The sequence below is a fragment of the Eschrichtius robustus genome, chromosome 1 (genome assembly GCF_028021215.1).
Source record: "Eschrichtius robustus isolate mEscRob2 chromosome 1, mEscRob2.pri, whole genome shotgun sequence".
Lineage (NCBI taxonomy): Eukaryota > Metazoa > Chordata > Mammalia > Artiodactyla > Eschrichtiidae > Eschrichtius > Eschrichtius robustus.
The window spans coordinates 3,019,556-3,034,983 of record NC_090824.1 but is presented as its reverse complement, the minus strand read 5'-3'; the positions used below and the strand labels follow the sequence as shown (position 1 = coordinate 3,034,983).

At 58.9% G+C, this 15,428-nt stretch overlaps 1 protein-coding gene across 3 annotated transcripts; it reads right to left on the bottom strand.

Moving 5' to 3' along the window:
* Window positions 1-269: 269 nt before the first annotated feature.
* On the bottom strand, window positions 270-3,165 carry ANKRD9 (ankyrin repeat domain 9). 3 transcript variants are annotated; one of them, XM_068548177.1, is made up of 3 exons: window positions 2,980-3,165; window positions 1,934-2,008; window positions 270-1,358 (listed from the first exon to the last, which is right to left on the bottom strand). In XM_068548177.1, the coding sequence occupies exon 3, from the start codon at window positions 1,309-1,311 to the stop codon at window positions 367-369; it is 945 nt and encodes a 314-aa protein (XP_068404278.1). In that variant the 5' UTR covers window positions 1,312-1,358; window positions 1,934-2,008; window positions 2,980-3,165; the 3' UTR covers window positions 270-366. The 3 variants fall into 3 exon arrangements, with proteins under 3 accessions (XP_068404278.1, XP_068404374.1, XP_068404463.1); XM_068548273.1 differs by having other exon boundaries at window positions 1,956-2,008; XM_068548362.1 differs by lacking the exon at window positions 1,934-2,008.
* Window positions 3,166-15,428: the final 12,263 nt, after the last annotated feature.

The window sequence follows — 15,428 nt, the reverse complement described above, 5'->3', positions numbered from 1 at the left end:
GTCCACCCCCCTGCACCTGCCCAGCTCAGCTGTCTCTCCCTCTGGGACACCTTCCCAGAGGCTCTAAATCAAGATGGGAGGCCGCTCCTCAGGGTCTGGGTAGTGAGCTGAGGGCAGGGCCCGGCTCTCAGGCGTCGCCTGACCCCGCAGCTCAGCTCCACGCAGGGAGGGGGGGAGCTGAGCGCGGCCGGATCCAGAAGACCTGCAGCTCCGGGTCCGCCTGCCCGTCCTGGCCCAGCCCCCAAAGCACACTACAGACAAAGCAGAGATTCTGCTGTCCAGAGAACAATATATGTAAAGTGCCGGATACAACGCTCTGAAAAATAGTATTCTCCAAAAATCCAGCACCCGGGGTGCCCCCGCGGTCTAGCCCTTGCCCGTGAGGTCCAGCGGCTGCAGGAAGGGCGGCAGTGGCAGCTCGTCCAGGGCCTCGGGGAAGCGGCCAGGCGAGATGGCGGTGACCAGCACCTGCATGGCGCGCGCGAAGAGCGAGGGTGGCGCCAGGCCCGCCAACCACTGGAACTTGTCCTCGCCCAGCAGCCGCTGCCAGCGCGGCCGGTCGCCCAGCAGCTCGCGGCGGGCCGGGCCGGCGGCGTCCGCGGGCGTGTACAGCGCCAGTAAGTCGAGCAGCAGCAGGCGGCGCTGGCGCGGCTCCCCGGGCGCAGGCGCCCCGACGGCGGGGGCGGCCCCGGCATCACGGCCCAGGTGACGCAGCAGCAGCTCGAGCGGCGTGAGGCCGCCGCCGTCGCGCAGGCCAGGCGAAGCGCCGTGGCCGAGCAGCAAGAAGAGACACTCGGGGCGCGCCAGCTCGCAGGCCACGTGCAGCGACGTGCCGCCGCCCTCCACGCGGCTACAGCCTCGCCGGTCGAGCAGGCGCGCGCGCTCCTCGGCCGGGAAGTCGCGCACGGTGCGCAGGATGCGGCGCAGGATGCCCACGCGGTTGTAGCGCACGGCCAGCGCCACGTGCGGCCCGGGCGCCGCGCAGCAGCGGAAGCCGGCGCTGGGCGGCGCGAGTGCGCGCCGCGGGAACGTAGCCAGCAGGTAGTGCGCGTATGCCTGGTGGTCGTGCACGAGTGCGTAGAGCATCGCCTCAGACGGTGAGTAGGCGGCGGCGCGCCCGCGCTCGTCCCAGTGGAAGGCCTCGCTGGCGCGCATGTCCTCCAGCAGCCACACGGGCAGCAGGTCGCGCACGGCCTGGTAGAAAGCGAACGACGACTTGCGGCACTGCTTCTGCGCCTGCGAGCGCGCTGCGCCTGTGCCCTCGGGCCCGCCGTCCGCGCCGCCCCCGGGCCGCCGCGCGTCCCACGGCATGCTGGCGGCGCCTCCCGGTCTCAGGGCATGGGCCTGGGGCCGACCACCTGCAGGCAGAGGGAAGCGCAGTGAGGGTTGAGGATCCGGGCGGAGAGGGGTCTCCCCTCCAATCCTCACACAGCCCCACCTGTCCGGGCCTCTCTCGTACCTGCCCCCAGCCTCCGACCGGCCCTCCCAGTCACTCCTCACACCTTCCCTTTTCTCCTAGGCCCTGAACCACCTCCCACATCCTTGATCTAGCTGCGCCTGATCGCCCTCCCCGAAACTGTCTTGTCTTGTTCTCCGGTACCTCTGCTAAAGATGCCCTTCCCTGTCCCTGCCCTCACAGCCCCACCTACCGTCAAGGCCACACAGAAACCCCACACCCCGTCCAGCCCAGGGACCCACTGGAAGAGTTCCTGCTCCCACCTGTGGTAGCTGCATCCAACTCCAATCAAGGGAAAAGCCAGGTAGGGGACTAGGAAAGCTGCATCCCACATCTCAAGCTGAGCCAAATCTTTTCTGTAGCCCAAGCTCCCTATCCCCAACCCCATCTAACCTTGACCCTGTTGTCTGACCCCCGACTGCGGTCGGGGTCCCTACCCCAGGCCAGGCAGGGTCAGAGCTCTAGACTCAGACCTACCTGCCTAGTGCACCGCGATTACCTAGTTCTGTGTAGGTGGATGTATTACTGTTCCCTGAGCCTCAGCTTTCTCATCTGTAAGAAAGAGGGAAGGCAGTCTGTGAGCCACAGCAGGAAGTGGGGGCCTCTAGCCTTCCACCCGAACATGGTGTTTACTGGATGTCACCGCCCCCAGCTCCTGGGAGGAGGCAAGAGGATGAAATCAACCTAGAAACTGGCGTGTACACTCTTCACAGTCTGTAAATCCCCTCCAGGTCTGCTAGCTCCCTGAGTCTTCCCAACGACTAGAAGAAGCAGGTACTGTCATCCCATTTTCCAGTAAGGGACAAACTTGTCCAAGGTCAGTTGGCAAGTCATGGTAGAGATAGGCCTGGAACCCAGATCTCCTAACTCCTATTTCGGGCTCATTCCAGAAGTGGGGGGACCCCCAACCTACAGGGAACCCAGCTTGAGCCCTAACCTTGCCCTCTGAGCCCCCTGCGCCAACCTGAGCCCTGACCTCCAACCCCTGGCCCTGGCCCAAGCTCCCCACTGCGTTTTCTCAAGGGTAAGCCCTTGGTCACAAGGGACCTGGGTCAGCGGATAAACTGCGTCCACACACACTGGGGAACTAAGTTACAGAGACGGGCACAGGGGTTGGGGGCTGGAGCCACAGCACCCTTTTGGGGACACCGTGACTGGAGTAACCCCCCACCCCTGGGTCTCCGCGCCCCGGGTGTACCCTGTGTGGGCACTGGGAGCGGGGCAGGTTACGTAAAGTTGAGCCGCCCCACGTCACTGGGCAGCGAGTCACGGTCGCGGCTCAGTGAATGGGGGGTTGGGCCACCGAGGGCAAGGCCGCGAGCCCAGGGCCGCCCGCCAGCTCCTCCCCGTCCCCCACCGGCGGCACGGCGGGACCCCGGGTGGCCGCGGGTCGCGGGTCGAGGCCAGAGTGTCTGCGGGCCGGTGGCCGGCGCAGCGAGGGCTGCACCTGCGTGCGCGTGTGTCTGGAGGGGATGAGGGGGGCGGCGGCTACACGCCGAGCCGGCCGAGGAAGGGGGACTCACCTTGGGGGTCGGAGGGGCCGCTGGCCTGGCGTCCCCGCCCCCGCTGCGGGCCGGAAAGCTTGCTGTCCCCCCGCGGGTCGGCGCGCAGGCGAAGCTCCCAGGACAGACGGACGGGAGGGTACCGCCGCCGCCCGCGCCCGCCGCAGCCGCGCTCTGAGCCGCCGCGGCCAGATCGCTGGGCGGCGGTGCCGGCGCCGGCGGCGGGCGGGCGGGCGGCGGGCGGCGCAGTGCGGCCCCGGCCGGGCAGGACCGCGGGGCCGCCCGCCGCCGCCATTGGCCCGCGCTGCCGGCCCCCGCCGCCGCCCATTGGCCGCCGCGCTGCACCATTGTTACGTCACCGGTCGGCGGGCGGGGCGCCCAGGGGGACCCGCGGAAAAGTTGGGAGAAACTTGAGGGCGCGCGGGGGGCGGGGCCGGGATGGGGAGTGAGCGGGGCGGGGCTCCCGGAAACCCGAGTGGCCGGCGAGGAAAGGGTCCGGGCTTCGAGCTCCCGGCGGCGGGAGACCCGCGCCGGGAAGGGCCCCTGGGCCCCGCCTGCTGTGCCCCGACTCAGTGAGAGACTGGGCGCGCACTTAGGCGCCCCGGCTCCGCCGAGCGTGACTTTCTTCGGCACCCCACGAGTCCTATTCCACGTCCCCTTTACGCTGACCCTCTGTGACCTTGGGGATGACCTCCTCCGGGACTGTTTTCCGGGACTGTACGTGGAGGGGTCAGGGCGTAGGAACTGTGACCCCTAAGGGCCCCGGCCGCTTTCTGCCCGGGAGGGTCGGGGCGTCTCGAGCCCCTGCTCCAAGCTGACTTTCCCAGGGAGCGAATGGATGAACGAATGCAGACAGCCATTTATGAGGGCCTAGTGTGTACCAATCTCTGTGCTAAACATACTTGATTTCAATTCAGTTTTGCAACCGGTAGCAGTGGGAATTATGACCCCTAATTCACCGGCCGGGAAATCGGGGCTCACTGGGAGGTGACCTCCAAGTGAGGAGCAGCCAGAAGGGAAGCTGGGCGCTTCCCCTTCTTTCCTTCAGACATGTGTGGTGGACGGGGCCCTGACCACCCCGGCCTCTCCACAAGGGGGCCAAAGTGTGGAGCACACACGTGCCGGAGACCCACCGGATAGCCCCACCCAAAATGCCACCCACCTCAGTGCAACATGGCCCTGCAGGCCCTACCATACCTCTCAGGGGGTCCATGATCACCACCAGATTTACAGAAAACGATCATGGGCCAGGGGTGGGGGGTACAGGGAACACTGGGCTGGGAGTCCAGGCTCTACCTCTGCCCCACCTCACCTGTCCTCTCCTCCCTGCTTTAGTCCTCAGTCTGCCTACAATTTCTCCCAGCTGTCCTGTTCCAGACCTCTCAGATGGGTGGGGCAAAATGAATGGAAATCCTGGGGTTGCACGGTTGACACTGGCCTTCTGGAGTCCCCAGACCCTGGGAGACAACATAGGGAGGTGGTGTCCCAGGTGAACTACCTGTGGCTCAAGACGCTAGCTGCCCTGCTCCCATGTCCCCATTCTATTCTTCAAGGGCTGGAGGTGAGACCTCACACCGTCTCCATGGCTACCGGTGGAATGAGGGTGACAGGGCATCGGCTGTAGGTGCCTGGTGTGCAGCTGGCCTCGGGGCAGGTCTCTCTCCACCCCTCGAACCCTCCTCGCCTCCCCCTTTGACTTGCCCTCCTCACTCTTCGCTGGGTTTCCCGAAGGCCTCTCTGAAAATCAAGTCCGACCCTAAAACAGGAGGGAAGGGGGCAGGGCACAACCTTTAAAAGAATGACACAGCCCGAGGACACGACACAAACTGAATAGGACCAAAGAGGTCCAAGATGGTGAACGAGTCAACTTCCACTAGACCTTGAGCCTCAGTATACGCTCCTTGTAATATATTAGCGTATGCTAAATGACACACCCACAGGCGCCATGACCGTTCCAAGGCCAACCATAAAGGTCTAAAGGTGGGCCGTGGCCCAATTCCTGGAAATCCTCACCCCCTCCCTAAAATAGCTGGAATACTCCTCCCACTCATTAGCCTGTGAAACTACCCACCCCTACAGGAACTGGCAACCCTGTACCCTGGGGCCACTCTCACCTTCTGAGACGGCCCACACTCTGTCTGTGGAGTGTGTGTTTCTCTCTAAATAAATCCACTTCTTAACCTATCACTTTGCCTCTCACTGAATTCTTTCTGCAATGAGACATCAAGAACCCGAGCTTCATTAAGTCCTGAGACCAGGTGTGTGATCTCAGTTAAAAGACCATGGGTTCAAGTCCCAATCTGGGTTTGGCTGGGTTTGAGTCCCAGCCTGGGGGTCCAAGTCCCAATCTCAGTTGCACGGTTTCAACCCCATTTCTCCACTACTTAGAAAGCTTCCCATGGACATGGACTTAGCCAGAAAGACCAAGTGGGGCAGAGGAAAGGCATTCCTGGCCCGGACACAGCTGGAGCAAAGGTCTGGAAGTGGCAGAGGGAGGCTCCAGAGGTCAGTTGGGAGGGGCCGGGAAGCATAGGGGCTTGAATGGCTAGACAAGGAGCTTGGGTTTGTCCAAGGACCTGGAGGTTTGGAAGTTAGTGGATTATTTCAGGCATACAAAATGATAATATAACTTTGAAATGCCTGGGAGCCCATGAGCCGGTTTAAGAACTAACATGTGGGGAAACCTGAAGGTCTGCGTGCCTGTCCTGCGGCCCAGTCCCAGCGCCGGCGCTTTCCCACGGTGGCAGCTGACACTGTAACCCTCTCCATCACGCTGTCAGCGCTCCCTCTCAGCAGCTTGCCTTTTTCTCCCACGGTTGCTTTTAGACTCACCCTCTGGGGGACGCGCCGCTCTGGGGCGCACGTCATCTCTGTTGAGTCTTCTGCTGGTGAAAGCTGCCCCCTGTGCCCAGCACGCGTGTGGTCCCCCAGTGCTGCGGTGAACACCCTGCCCGCGCCTCCGTGGGGCTGTGGCAGAGTCTGGGGCGGCGATGGGGGGAAGTGCTCCCCCAAAGGAAGCAGCGTCCTGTGTCGGGTTGCTGCCCTCTGAGGCTGCGAACGGGGGCTGGGGAGTGGGCGGAGGAGGGGCAGAGGGCTCAATTCCCAGAGAGACTAAGGCGGCCTGGGGGCGGGCGGACTGCCCGGCTCAGGCCTGGCTCACCAGCACAGCCTTCTAAGTATGGCTTTGACCTTTGACCCTGTCATGCTCCCCTCTCTCCTGGGAGAGCTTGTCCCGTCCCCCCACCCCACCCCCCGCAGGCAGGCGGCGGCGTCCGTGTGCGGCCAGGTCGGAGGGGTAGTGGGCGAGGCTGCAAACACAGACGGACCCCGAGGTCAGTGGGAGGACTTCGGGGGAGCCAGGGCTCCGAGCAGGGGCTGCCTCGGGTTTTCTCAGGCTCCCTCTCGCCGCGGGGAGCAAACCCCAGGAGGAGAGGGTGGAAGCCCCAGTAGCCGACTGGCCTGGGAAGGGGTGGCAGGGCGAGCGGCATGGAGGGCACTGGGGCAAGCAGCGAATTCTGTGTGGGCTCTGACCAACTGGGGTGGTTGTGAGAGGGAGAGAACAGTCTAGAATGCCGCCCGAGTCGGGGAGGAGCAGGGGGTGGGGCGTCCCTGAAGATGCCTGTCAGCCACCTTGGTGTGTCCATGGTAACGGGAGGTGGAGGGAGAAGCCCCGCTGGTGACATACAGCTGGGGGTCACAGGAGAGAGAAGGCACTGAAAGCATGACACCAGGAGTGAAGGCTCGGGGACTTCCCTGGTGGTCCAGTGGCTAAGACTCCACACTCCCAATGCAGGGGGCCCAGGTCCGATCCTTGGTCAGGGAACTAAGATCCCACATGCCGCAACTAAGACCCAGTGCAGCCAAATAAATAAATTAATTAAATAAAACATTAAAAAAAAAAAACAAAAAAATGGAGTGAAGGCTCGGAGGCCAGGCTGGAACGTCTAGCATGTAGGGATGGGGAGAGGCCCTTGGAAGTCAAAAGGGCCCAGGTGTCCGGAGGGGGAGGGAGTGGCCACCTGGGACAAGTGCCACCAGCGGGTCAGGAGGATTTGGCTGCATGGAGGTCATGGTGCCCTTTACAGAAGGTCATGGGACTGCAGGAGAAGCCTATGTGGAGAGGAGAGTGGGGGGAGGGACCGGGAAAGATGTGTAGGGAGGAAAGGGGGCTGGAGGTAAGTGGGTTAAAGAATAAAAGAGCAGAGAGACTCCCCTGGTGGTCCAGTGGATAAGACTCCGGGCTCCCAATGTAGAGGGTCCGCGTTTGATCCCTGGTCAGGAAACTAGATTCCGCATGCTGCAACTAAGACCCGGTGCAACCTCAATAAATAAATATTTTAAATAATTAAAAAAAAAAACCTGGAGCCACGTGTGTGTGTGCATGCAGGCACGTGTGCATCTGTGCACATGCCTGGCATGCTGTGCCTGCATGTGTGTACACATGTGTCCGTGTGCAGTGTGCTGCACCTTGCACATGTGTGCATGTGTGCTCATGTGTAGCACACTGATGCGCCAAAACACTGATGCAGGGAAGACCTATGGAGCCATGACCTGGAGGCCAGCAGGGACCGGGCTGCCACGAGTGGAAGGAAGGCCCCTGCCACGGGCATGGACAGTGTTTCCTGAGGGGCAGAGGGTTGGGCATGGATGCCAGTGAGAGCACAGGTAAAGGTGAGTCAGAGACGTCTACTCAGGTAGCTTCTATTTTCCAGGTCATTCGCTGAGAGTGCCAAGGGGTGAAGGGCGGCGCTTGAGGAGAGGGGTTCATTGACCACAGGGAGATCGTCCCTGACCTGAGCCCCAGCTGCCCCCAGCAAGCCCAGCAGAGCATGCCATCAGAGCAGGGGGGATCTGGCAGGTGGCCCAGGGCTGGGAGCACAGCTCGGGGTTTGCACTGCAGGTAGAGAGGAGGGCGGGCAGCTTCCTGGGGGAGGAAGCTGGTGCCAGACAAGCTGGGTTCTAATCACTACTCACCAGCTGTGGGACTTGGGCTGCGTAACTGCACCTGTCTGAGTGCCAGTCTCTATCTGTGACATGAGTCAGGTGGATTTTCGATCTCAAAAGGAAGTTGGGGCTTCCCTGGTGGCGCAGTGGTTGAGAGTCTGCCTGCCAATGCAGGGGACACGGGTTCGAGCCCTGGTCTGGGAAGATCCCACATGCCGCAGAGCAACTGGGCCCGTGAACCACAATTACTGAGCCTGCGCGTCTGGAGCCTGTGCTCCGCAACAAGAGAGGCCGCGATAGTGAGAGGCCCGTGCACCACGATGAAGAGTGGCCCCCGCTTGCCGCAATTAGAGAAAGCCCTCGCACAGAAACGAAGACCCAACACAGCCAAAAATAAAATAAGTAAATAAATAAATAAAAATAAAATGACTAATACCCTTAAAAAAAAAAAAGGAAGTTGTTCCAGGGGACAGGATTGGCCAAGGCCAGTATGGGAAGTGGCCAGGACCAGGGGAGGGGGGAGGGGTATCCCTCACCCAACCCCCACCTCTCCTGGGTCCTGTACTACCACTACCTGGCTGGACTGGGCCAAAGCCCACCTGGCCTCCAAGGGTCTGCATTCAGAATGTATAAGGAGCTCCTGCAACCTGTTAGAAAGATTAACCCAGGAAAACGGGCGAGGGGTATGAATAGGCAATTCACAGGTTGGCCAATAAACCCATGAAGATGTTCAGCTCTGTAAGAAATGGGTAAACGTACAAGCTCTTGTTTTGCCTATTGGCAAAAACTGAGGATACCAAAAACAGCCTGTACTGACAAGGTCAGGAATCAAGCCCTCACTCTCATGCAGAGGAGGGGAGGGCACCTTGGAAGGCGCCACCAGCAGTGAAAATGCTCGTGCTCGCGGGTCCACCAATTTCTTTTGTAGGTATCTTATCCCAGATAAATACTGGCCCAAGTGCCAAATTCCATGTACGATGCTCACTGCTTTGGTTTTGTTCACTTGTTTAATTCTTTACAGTTTTATGAAAGAATTCAACCTTAATTTTACAGGCAGACCTCAGAGGTATTGCAGGTTCTGTTCCAGACCACCACAATAAAGCAAATATTGTAATAAAGTGAGTCACACAAATTTTGTGGTTTCCCTGGGCATATAAAAGTTATATTCATTCTATACTGTAGTCTATTAAGTGTGCAATAGCACTATGTCTAAAAAAACAAGGCACATACCTTAATTAAAAAAAAAACTTGGGGCTTCCCTGGTGGCGCAGTGGTTGAGAATCTGCCTGCCACTGCAGGGGACACAGGTTTGAGCCCTGGTCTGGGAAGATCCCACGTGCTCGCGGAGCGACTGGGCCCGTGAGCCACAATTGCTGAGCCTGCGCATCTGGAGCGTGTGCTCCGCAACAAGAGAGGCCGCGATAGTGAGAGGCCTGCCCACCGCGATGAAGAGTGGCCCCCACTTGCCGCAACTAGAGAAAGCCCTCGCACAGAAACGAAGACCCAACACAGCCATAAATAAATAAATAAATAAATAAATAAATAACACTTTATTGGTAAAAATACTAAGTATTATCTGGGCCTTCAGTGAGTTGTCGTGGTAACATCAAAGATCACTGATCATACATCATCATAACAAATATAATAACAATGAAAAGATTTGAAATATTGTAAGAATTACCAGAACGTGACACAGAGACAGGAAGTGAGCAAATGCAGTTGGAAATATGGCGGTAACAGACTTGCTCGGCGTAGGGTTGCCACAAACCTTCAATTTGAGAAAAACATAATATCTGTGGAGCACAGTAAAGTGCAATAAAATGAGGTCTGCCTGCATATTTTATTTCTAACTATTTCAGAGTAAAACCTTTGAAGAGAATACAGGTTAACTACCAACTGTTAAGCAGGTACAGTCCCTGCTGTGTTTTTAATAATAAAAAACTGGAAACCTGGGACTTCCCTGGTGGTCCAGTGGTAAAGAATCCGCCTGCCAATGCAGGGGACATGCGTTTGATCCCTGGTTAGGGAACTAAGATCCCACATGCCACGGAGCAACTAAGCCCGTGCACCACAATTACTGAGCTCGCGCACCTCAACTGGAGAGCCCGTGTGCCGCAAACTACAGGGCCCACGCGCTCTGGAGCCTGCGCGCCGCAACTAGAGAAGAGAAAACCCACACTCCACAAGTAGAGAGAAGCCCGCGCACCGCAACGAAGAGCCCATGTGCTGTAATGAAAGATCCCGCGTGCTGCAACTAAGACCCAATGCAGCCAAAAAATAATAATAAAATAAATAAGTAAATAATAAAATAAAATCTTAAAAAAAAAAAACAAAACCGGAAACCTCCTAGGTGACCATCCAAAGGGGAACACCAAAAATAATCATGATGCATCCGTCCCAGCTGGGATTTTTGCATCCTTCCCAGCTGGGCACTGCTCCTCTCCTGGCTCTTGGAGAGGGCCTTGTGTCGGCCTGAAGCCTAGGGAGCTTCTCCCTCAAATCCGCCCCCACCACCAACCCAATGTGAGACTCTGGCTGGTGTCTCTGGGTCCATGTGGGACCCCTGGAAACAGCTGTGCCTGAGGACTCAGGCTTCCTCATTAAATGAGCCAGTTGAGTTTTTTATTTTTTAATTTAATATTTAATTAAATAAATGTTTAATTTAATATTTATATTAAAGTATATTTAGTCTTTAATAATTTTATTTAATATTTAAATAATCCAGTTTTGGGGTTAGGCCAGTTGGAGACAGGGGTTTATCACTTGAAAAAGGCCTGACTCCTTAGAGTATTTGCTCAGGACAGTCCTCGTCATCCCAGCATAATTATAATAGTGTCCCCCTCACTCTCAACAGGTCCTGGTTTAGGAGGTAAGAGCTACAGCTGCCACGTGACTAACTAACGCACAGCCCGGGTATCATGCAGCCACAGGCGGCAATAAAGAGCCTGAGTTTCCTCATCTGTCAAGAGGAGATAAGAGGGCCTTCCTGAGAAGTCACTGAGTTCTTGCAGGACACGGCAGGAACAGAGCTCCTAGGATTAATTTTCAATATTTCAACATAAAAATGTTAAAAGACCCGTGCCCCTTGCGTCGGGAGCACAGTGTCGTAACCACTGGACCGCCTGGGAAGTCCCCCTATTGTTTGAAAAATACTGGAAGCCACACACTGGTCTGTGGACTGCAGGGCCTCCTGGGGAGAACATCAGGGAGGGGGGTGGTGGGGAGGAGGAAAGGAAGGGAGGAGGGGGAGGAGGAGGAGGAGGAGGAGGAGGAAGGAGCTCTTAGCTTTTACTCTCTGTACCTTCTTTATGGTTTGAGTCATTCACGAGGGGCACATATTCAAATATTATTTGCATAATTAAGGTAAGTTTTTAAAGAGGCAGGTCCCGCGGGCAAAATGCTCTCTCAGCCGGTCATCTCATGGGCTCGCAGGGGAGGTAGGCTGGATTGTCAGCCCACTTTACAGGTAGGGAAACAAGCTCAGAGAAGGGACAGGGCTTTGCCCACAGGGCTGGAGCATATAAGCCTTGTCCGGGCCTAGGAAGGGAAGGCTTTGGTTTCGTGAGTTCCCAACCCCTTGTGAAAGCTGAGGAAAGTTCTGCTAGAAATCTCTCCCACTCACGGGATGGAGGGGCCTCAGATGCAGGTTGGGATGGTGGGCTGGGGCCCCTCCATCCCTCGCCAGGGGACTCAGATGGTCAGCCAGCCCTTTTGAGCAGCTTAACTCAGTAATTCAACTAATAAGCCCCTGCAGCCTGCCCTGAGGACCGGAGGTGAGTGGGCTGGAGAGGCTTCCTGGAGGAGGAGGCTACCTGAGATGAAGAGGAGTCACCTGCACCCCTCACATCATCCCCTGGACTCTGTGTCCAAACACCCCGCCCCGCCCCCCTCGCTACTCCATCCCACCTCCCAGGGCCAGGCTGCCCTGGGCTCTTCAGGCTCCAGCTTCAGCCCCAGCCTCTTGGAGCCTGAGGGGATCCTGTCACATCCAAGTCAACTCAGCCCTTCTGCTAGGAGCCCTCCCTGCTCGAAGATGCCACCCACCCGAGTCGAAAACCCCTGCTCTGCCTCAGGACCAGACCCCTTCACATTCCACGAGAACCTTGGCCTTCGGGCCTCAGGGCCTCGAGCCCTTGCGCACGCCGTTGCCTCCGCCTGGACTGCCCATGCCCAGAAGTCCACACAGACTCACCGCAGGTGCCACCCGGCTGAAGGAGCTCGCCCAGCCTCTCTGGGCTCCACCACAGCGTCCTGCACTCCTGGGAGTTTCTCCTCTGCCCACAGCCTGTCACTGCGGGAGGCTAGTAGGTGCCCCATAAATACTGATGACTAAGTACAGGAGTTGATCAGGCTGGAGGTGGGGTCAGGGCCGGCCGGGAACGGGGGGAGCAGGATGGGTAGGAGTCTGGCCGGCCCAGTCACCCTATGGGGAGTGTGGGCCAGTCCCTGGAGGGCGGGGAGCAGGAAGTACATGATTCATCTCTTCTGCACCAGAGTCCCAGGCACCAGGAGCCCTGAGCACAAGGGGGACTCGGCCGTGGCCCAGCCCAGGTTCTGGCCCACCCAGGCAGGAGCCCGCAGAGCGCAGACCTGGCTTCTCCTGGGGGAGGCGAGCTCTGGCAGGGGCAGGACGCTGGCGGGGCAGGCCGGCTGGCCCTCTCCCTGAGCCTCCCAGCACGGAGGGGCTGGACGCCGGCCTGCCTGTGCCACCTTGAGCGCATCGCTGCCCCCTCGGGGCTCCACGCCCAGGCCTCGGGCTGCCCTGGGAGAGCGGGCAGCACCCCGTCCCTGGGTGCTGAGGGGTCACAGCCAAGGTGGGCCGGGCCAAGGGCAGCCCCCCACTTCGTTGCACCTCCCGCTTTCTTTTCCACTGTCCCTTTCGGTAAATAGTTGTGGTTTGCAGTGAAGAGAGTCAGCAGGGGAAACTAAGGCCTGGCCCTGGTCACACAGCTCAGATGAGTCCTAAGGATAACAGAGGCCCCTCCTGCCAGCCGCGCACAGGAACCTCCCGCTTCCCAAGACCCCCGAGCAGTCGGGCCTGGATCCCCGCGTCTATCACTTTCTCTCAGGTGACACGAGGGGAAACTGAGGTCCGGGGAGGCGGAGCCACTCAGCAAGGGGCTGGAGCGGGCGTGGGGGGACGGGGACGTCATCTAGGCTTATGGGACTCATCGGGTCCGGGGCTTGGGGAGGGAGGTCCCCTTATCGGATCCCGCCGTGCGGCCCCACGGAGGAGGGGGCGAGGCCCTGGCTGGAGCCACTGTGGGCCGGGCCTCAGTTTCTCCATCCGCTCAGAACTGGAAGCGGTGTCCTGTCCCACCGCCCGGCGCGGGCCGACACCGCCCCCTGGCGGCCGCGCGCGTCGTCGCGGCTCTCAGCCCGGCACGGGGCTCAGCGAGGGAGCGGGGCCGGGGCGCCCCAGGTCACTAGCGGACAGGGGACAACTGAGCGCCTTGCCCCAGCGGCGGGATTCGCGGGTTTGGGTCTCCACCCACGAGCAGCCCACCCCGCTCTCCACTCGCCACGTGGCCGCCGCAGGCCCCTTCCCATTCTGGGTCTCAGTCTCCGCCGTGAAAGAGCGACACTCGTGCCCACCCCACGCCTGTGGCCACTCGGCCGCCCCCTCGGGCTCCTCGAGCGCCGCTTTCCTTACCCACGCCTGGTCCCCTGGGGTTAGCGGTCCCTCCCTTTCCTCGTGGGCGGGATCACTGCCCCGATAGGCCAATCCGAAGTCCGGGGGCGTGGCGGGGGGGGTTGTCCGATGGGGAGGGCGCGAAAAGCGAGGGGGGGCCCCGCTCTGCGTTTCCCCCTCCCCTCGCATCCTTTCCTGGGGCGCCCCCTTCCAGGGAGTCCTCGAACCCCAGCAGGGCGCAGGGTGCGGAGGGCAGCTCTCCGGGAGTGGAAGAGGCCGAGGGGTGCTTCTGTTTCCCGTCTTCGAAGCGAGGACGATCGCTGCCCCCCTGGTCCCCGTAGGTAGACAGCCACAGGGCCCCCAACCCCGCCTCTGCCCTCCAGCGCCTGCAGCGGCCTACGGACCACAGTGGCCCCCAGGGACCCGCTCTGCCCGAGCGCTTCGCCCAGCCCTACCTCTCCCCCAGGGAACGGAACTTCCTGCTAGCTGTTCCTTCGCTTGGAATGCTGTCCACCCAGCTGAGCCTGCTGCTTCTGCAAGCGGCCTAACCGCTCCTCTCCAGGGGAGGGTTCATCGTACCCCGGCCCATTTTACAGAAGGCTGACACTGAGACCAGAGTGTTCAGAGAAGCCTGCCACAAGGGGCCCAGCTGGGAGGTGGCTTGGAGGGAAACTAGCTGTCGGTTGTGACCCATTCCTGGGCCACCCACCCCCATGTCACTGCATCCCAAGCCTGTCCTCTGCTCTCACTCCAGGGAGCAATGGACGGGACATGCCTAGCGGAGCCCACTGAGGGTCCAGTGCAGACTGGATGGGAGGGTCAGGGATCCTCTGGGTGTGGCCCCCTCACTCTGCCACCCCCTGTCCAATGGGGCGCTGAGGTCCTAGAGGGGCAGGAAGGGCCTTACCAGGTGTCACTAAGGTCCTAAGCTTTCCTGATGACTACTGTGGAGGGTGCACAGAACTGGGCAGGTGAGGAGACAGTCAGTAAGGCCTGGGAGGGGCTTCCCAGCTCCAAGGAGGAGGAGGATTAGGCAAACTGCCAAACTCCAAGAGCAATGAACAGGAAAGCGGGAAGGAGGGTTGGATGGGTAGATGGGCTGCAGTTATTATGCCAATGAGCCCTGAGAGACAAAAGAGACTTCCACAGGTGTATCAGTTACCTACTGCTGTGTAACAAACAACCCCACAACTGTGGCTTGAAACAACAATGACTTTTTATTTCTCACCATCCTCTGGATTGACTGGACAGTTCTTCTGCTTCATATTTTGTCCTCTGGGATCATTTATACAGCTGCAATTAGCTGAGGGCTCAACTGGGGTGAAATGTCCAAGGTGGCTTCACACACATGGCTGCAGTTGATGTTAACTGTCAGTTTGGGAACTCAGCTGGCTGCCAACGTGGGCTGTCATCTCAGGTACAGTGGCCCTCTGTATCCACAGATTCCACATTCCTGGATTTAACCAACCAAGGATCGAAAATATTTGGGGAAAATATTTCAAAAAGCAAAACGTGAATTTGCCTGGTGCCAGCAAGGATTTACACAGCATTTACATTGTCTTAGGTATTATATGCAGTCTGCAGATGATTAAAAATACAGAGGAGGGTGTGCCTAGGTTATATGCAAATACTATGGCATTTTATATAAGGTATTTGAGCATCCTTGGATATTGGTATTTGTGGGGGTCTTGGAACCAATCCCCTGTGGATACCGAGGGATGACTGTACTTTGGTTCTCCTCTACTTGGCCTCTACACAGGGCTAACTTGGGCTTCTTCACAGCATGGCAGCTACGTTCCACTGAGAACAATCCTCAATATGCAAGAGAGCATCAAACTTCTACTTCCATCATATTTGCTAATATTTCATTGGCCAGAACAAGTGACATGGCCGA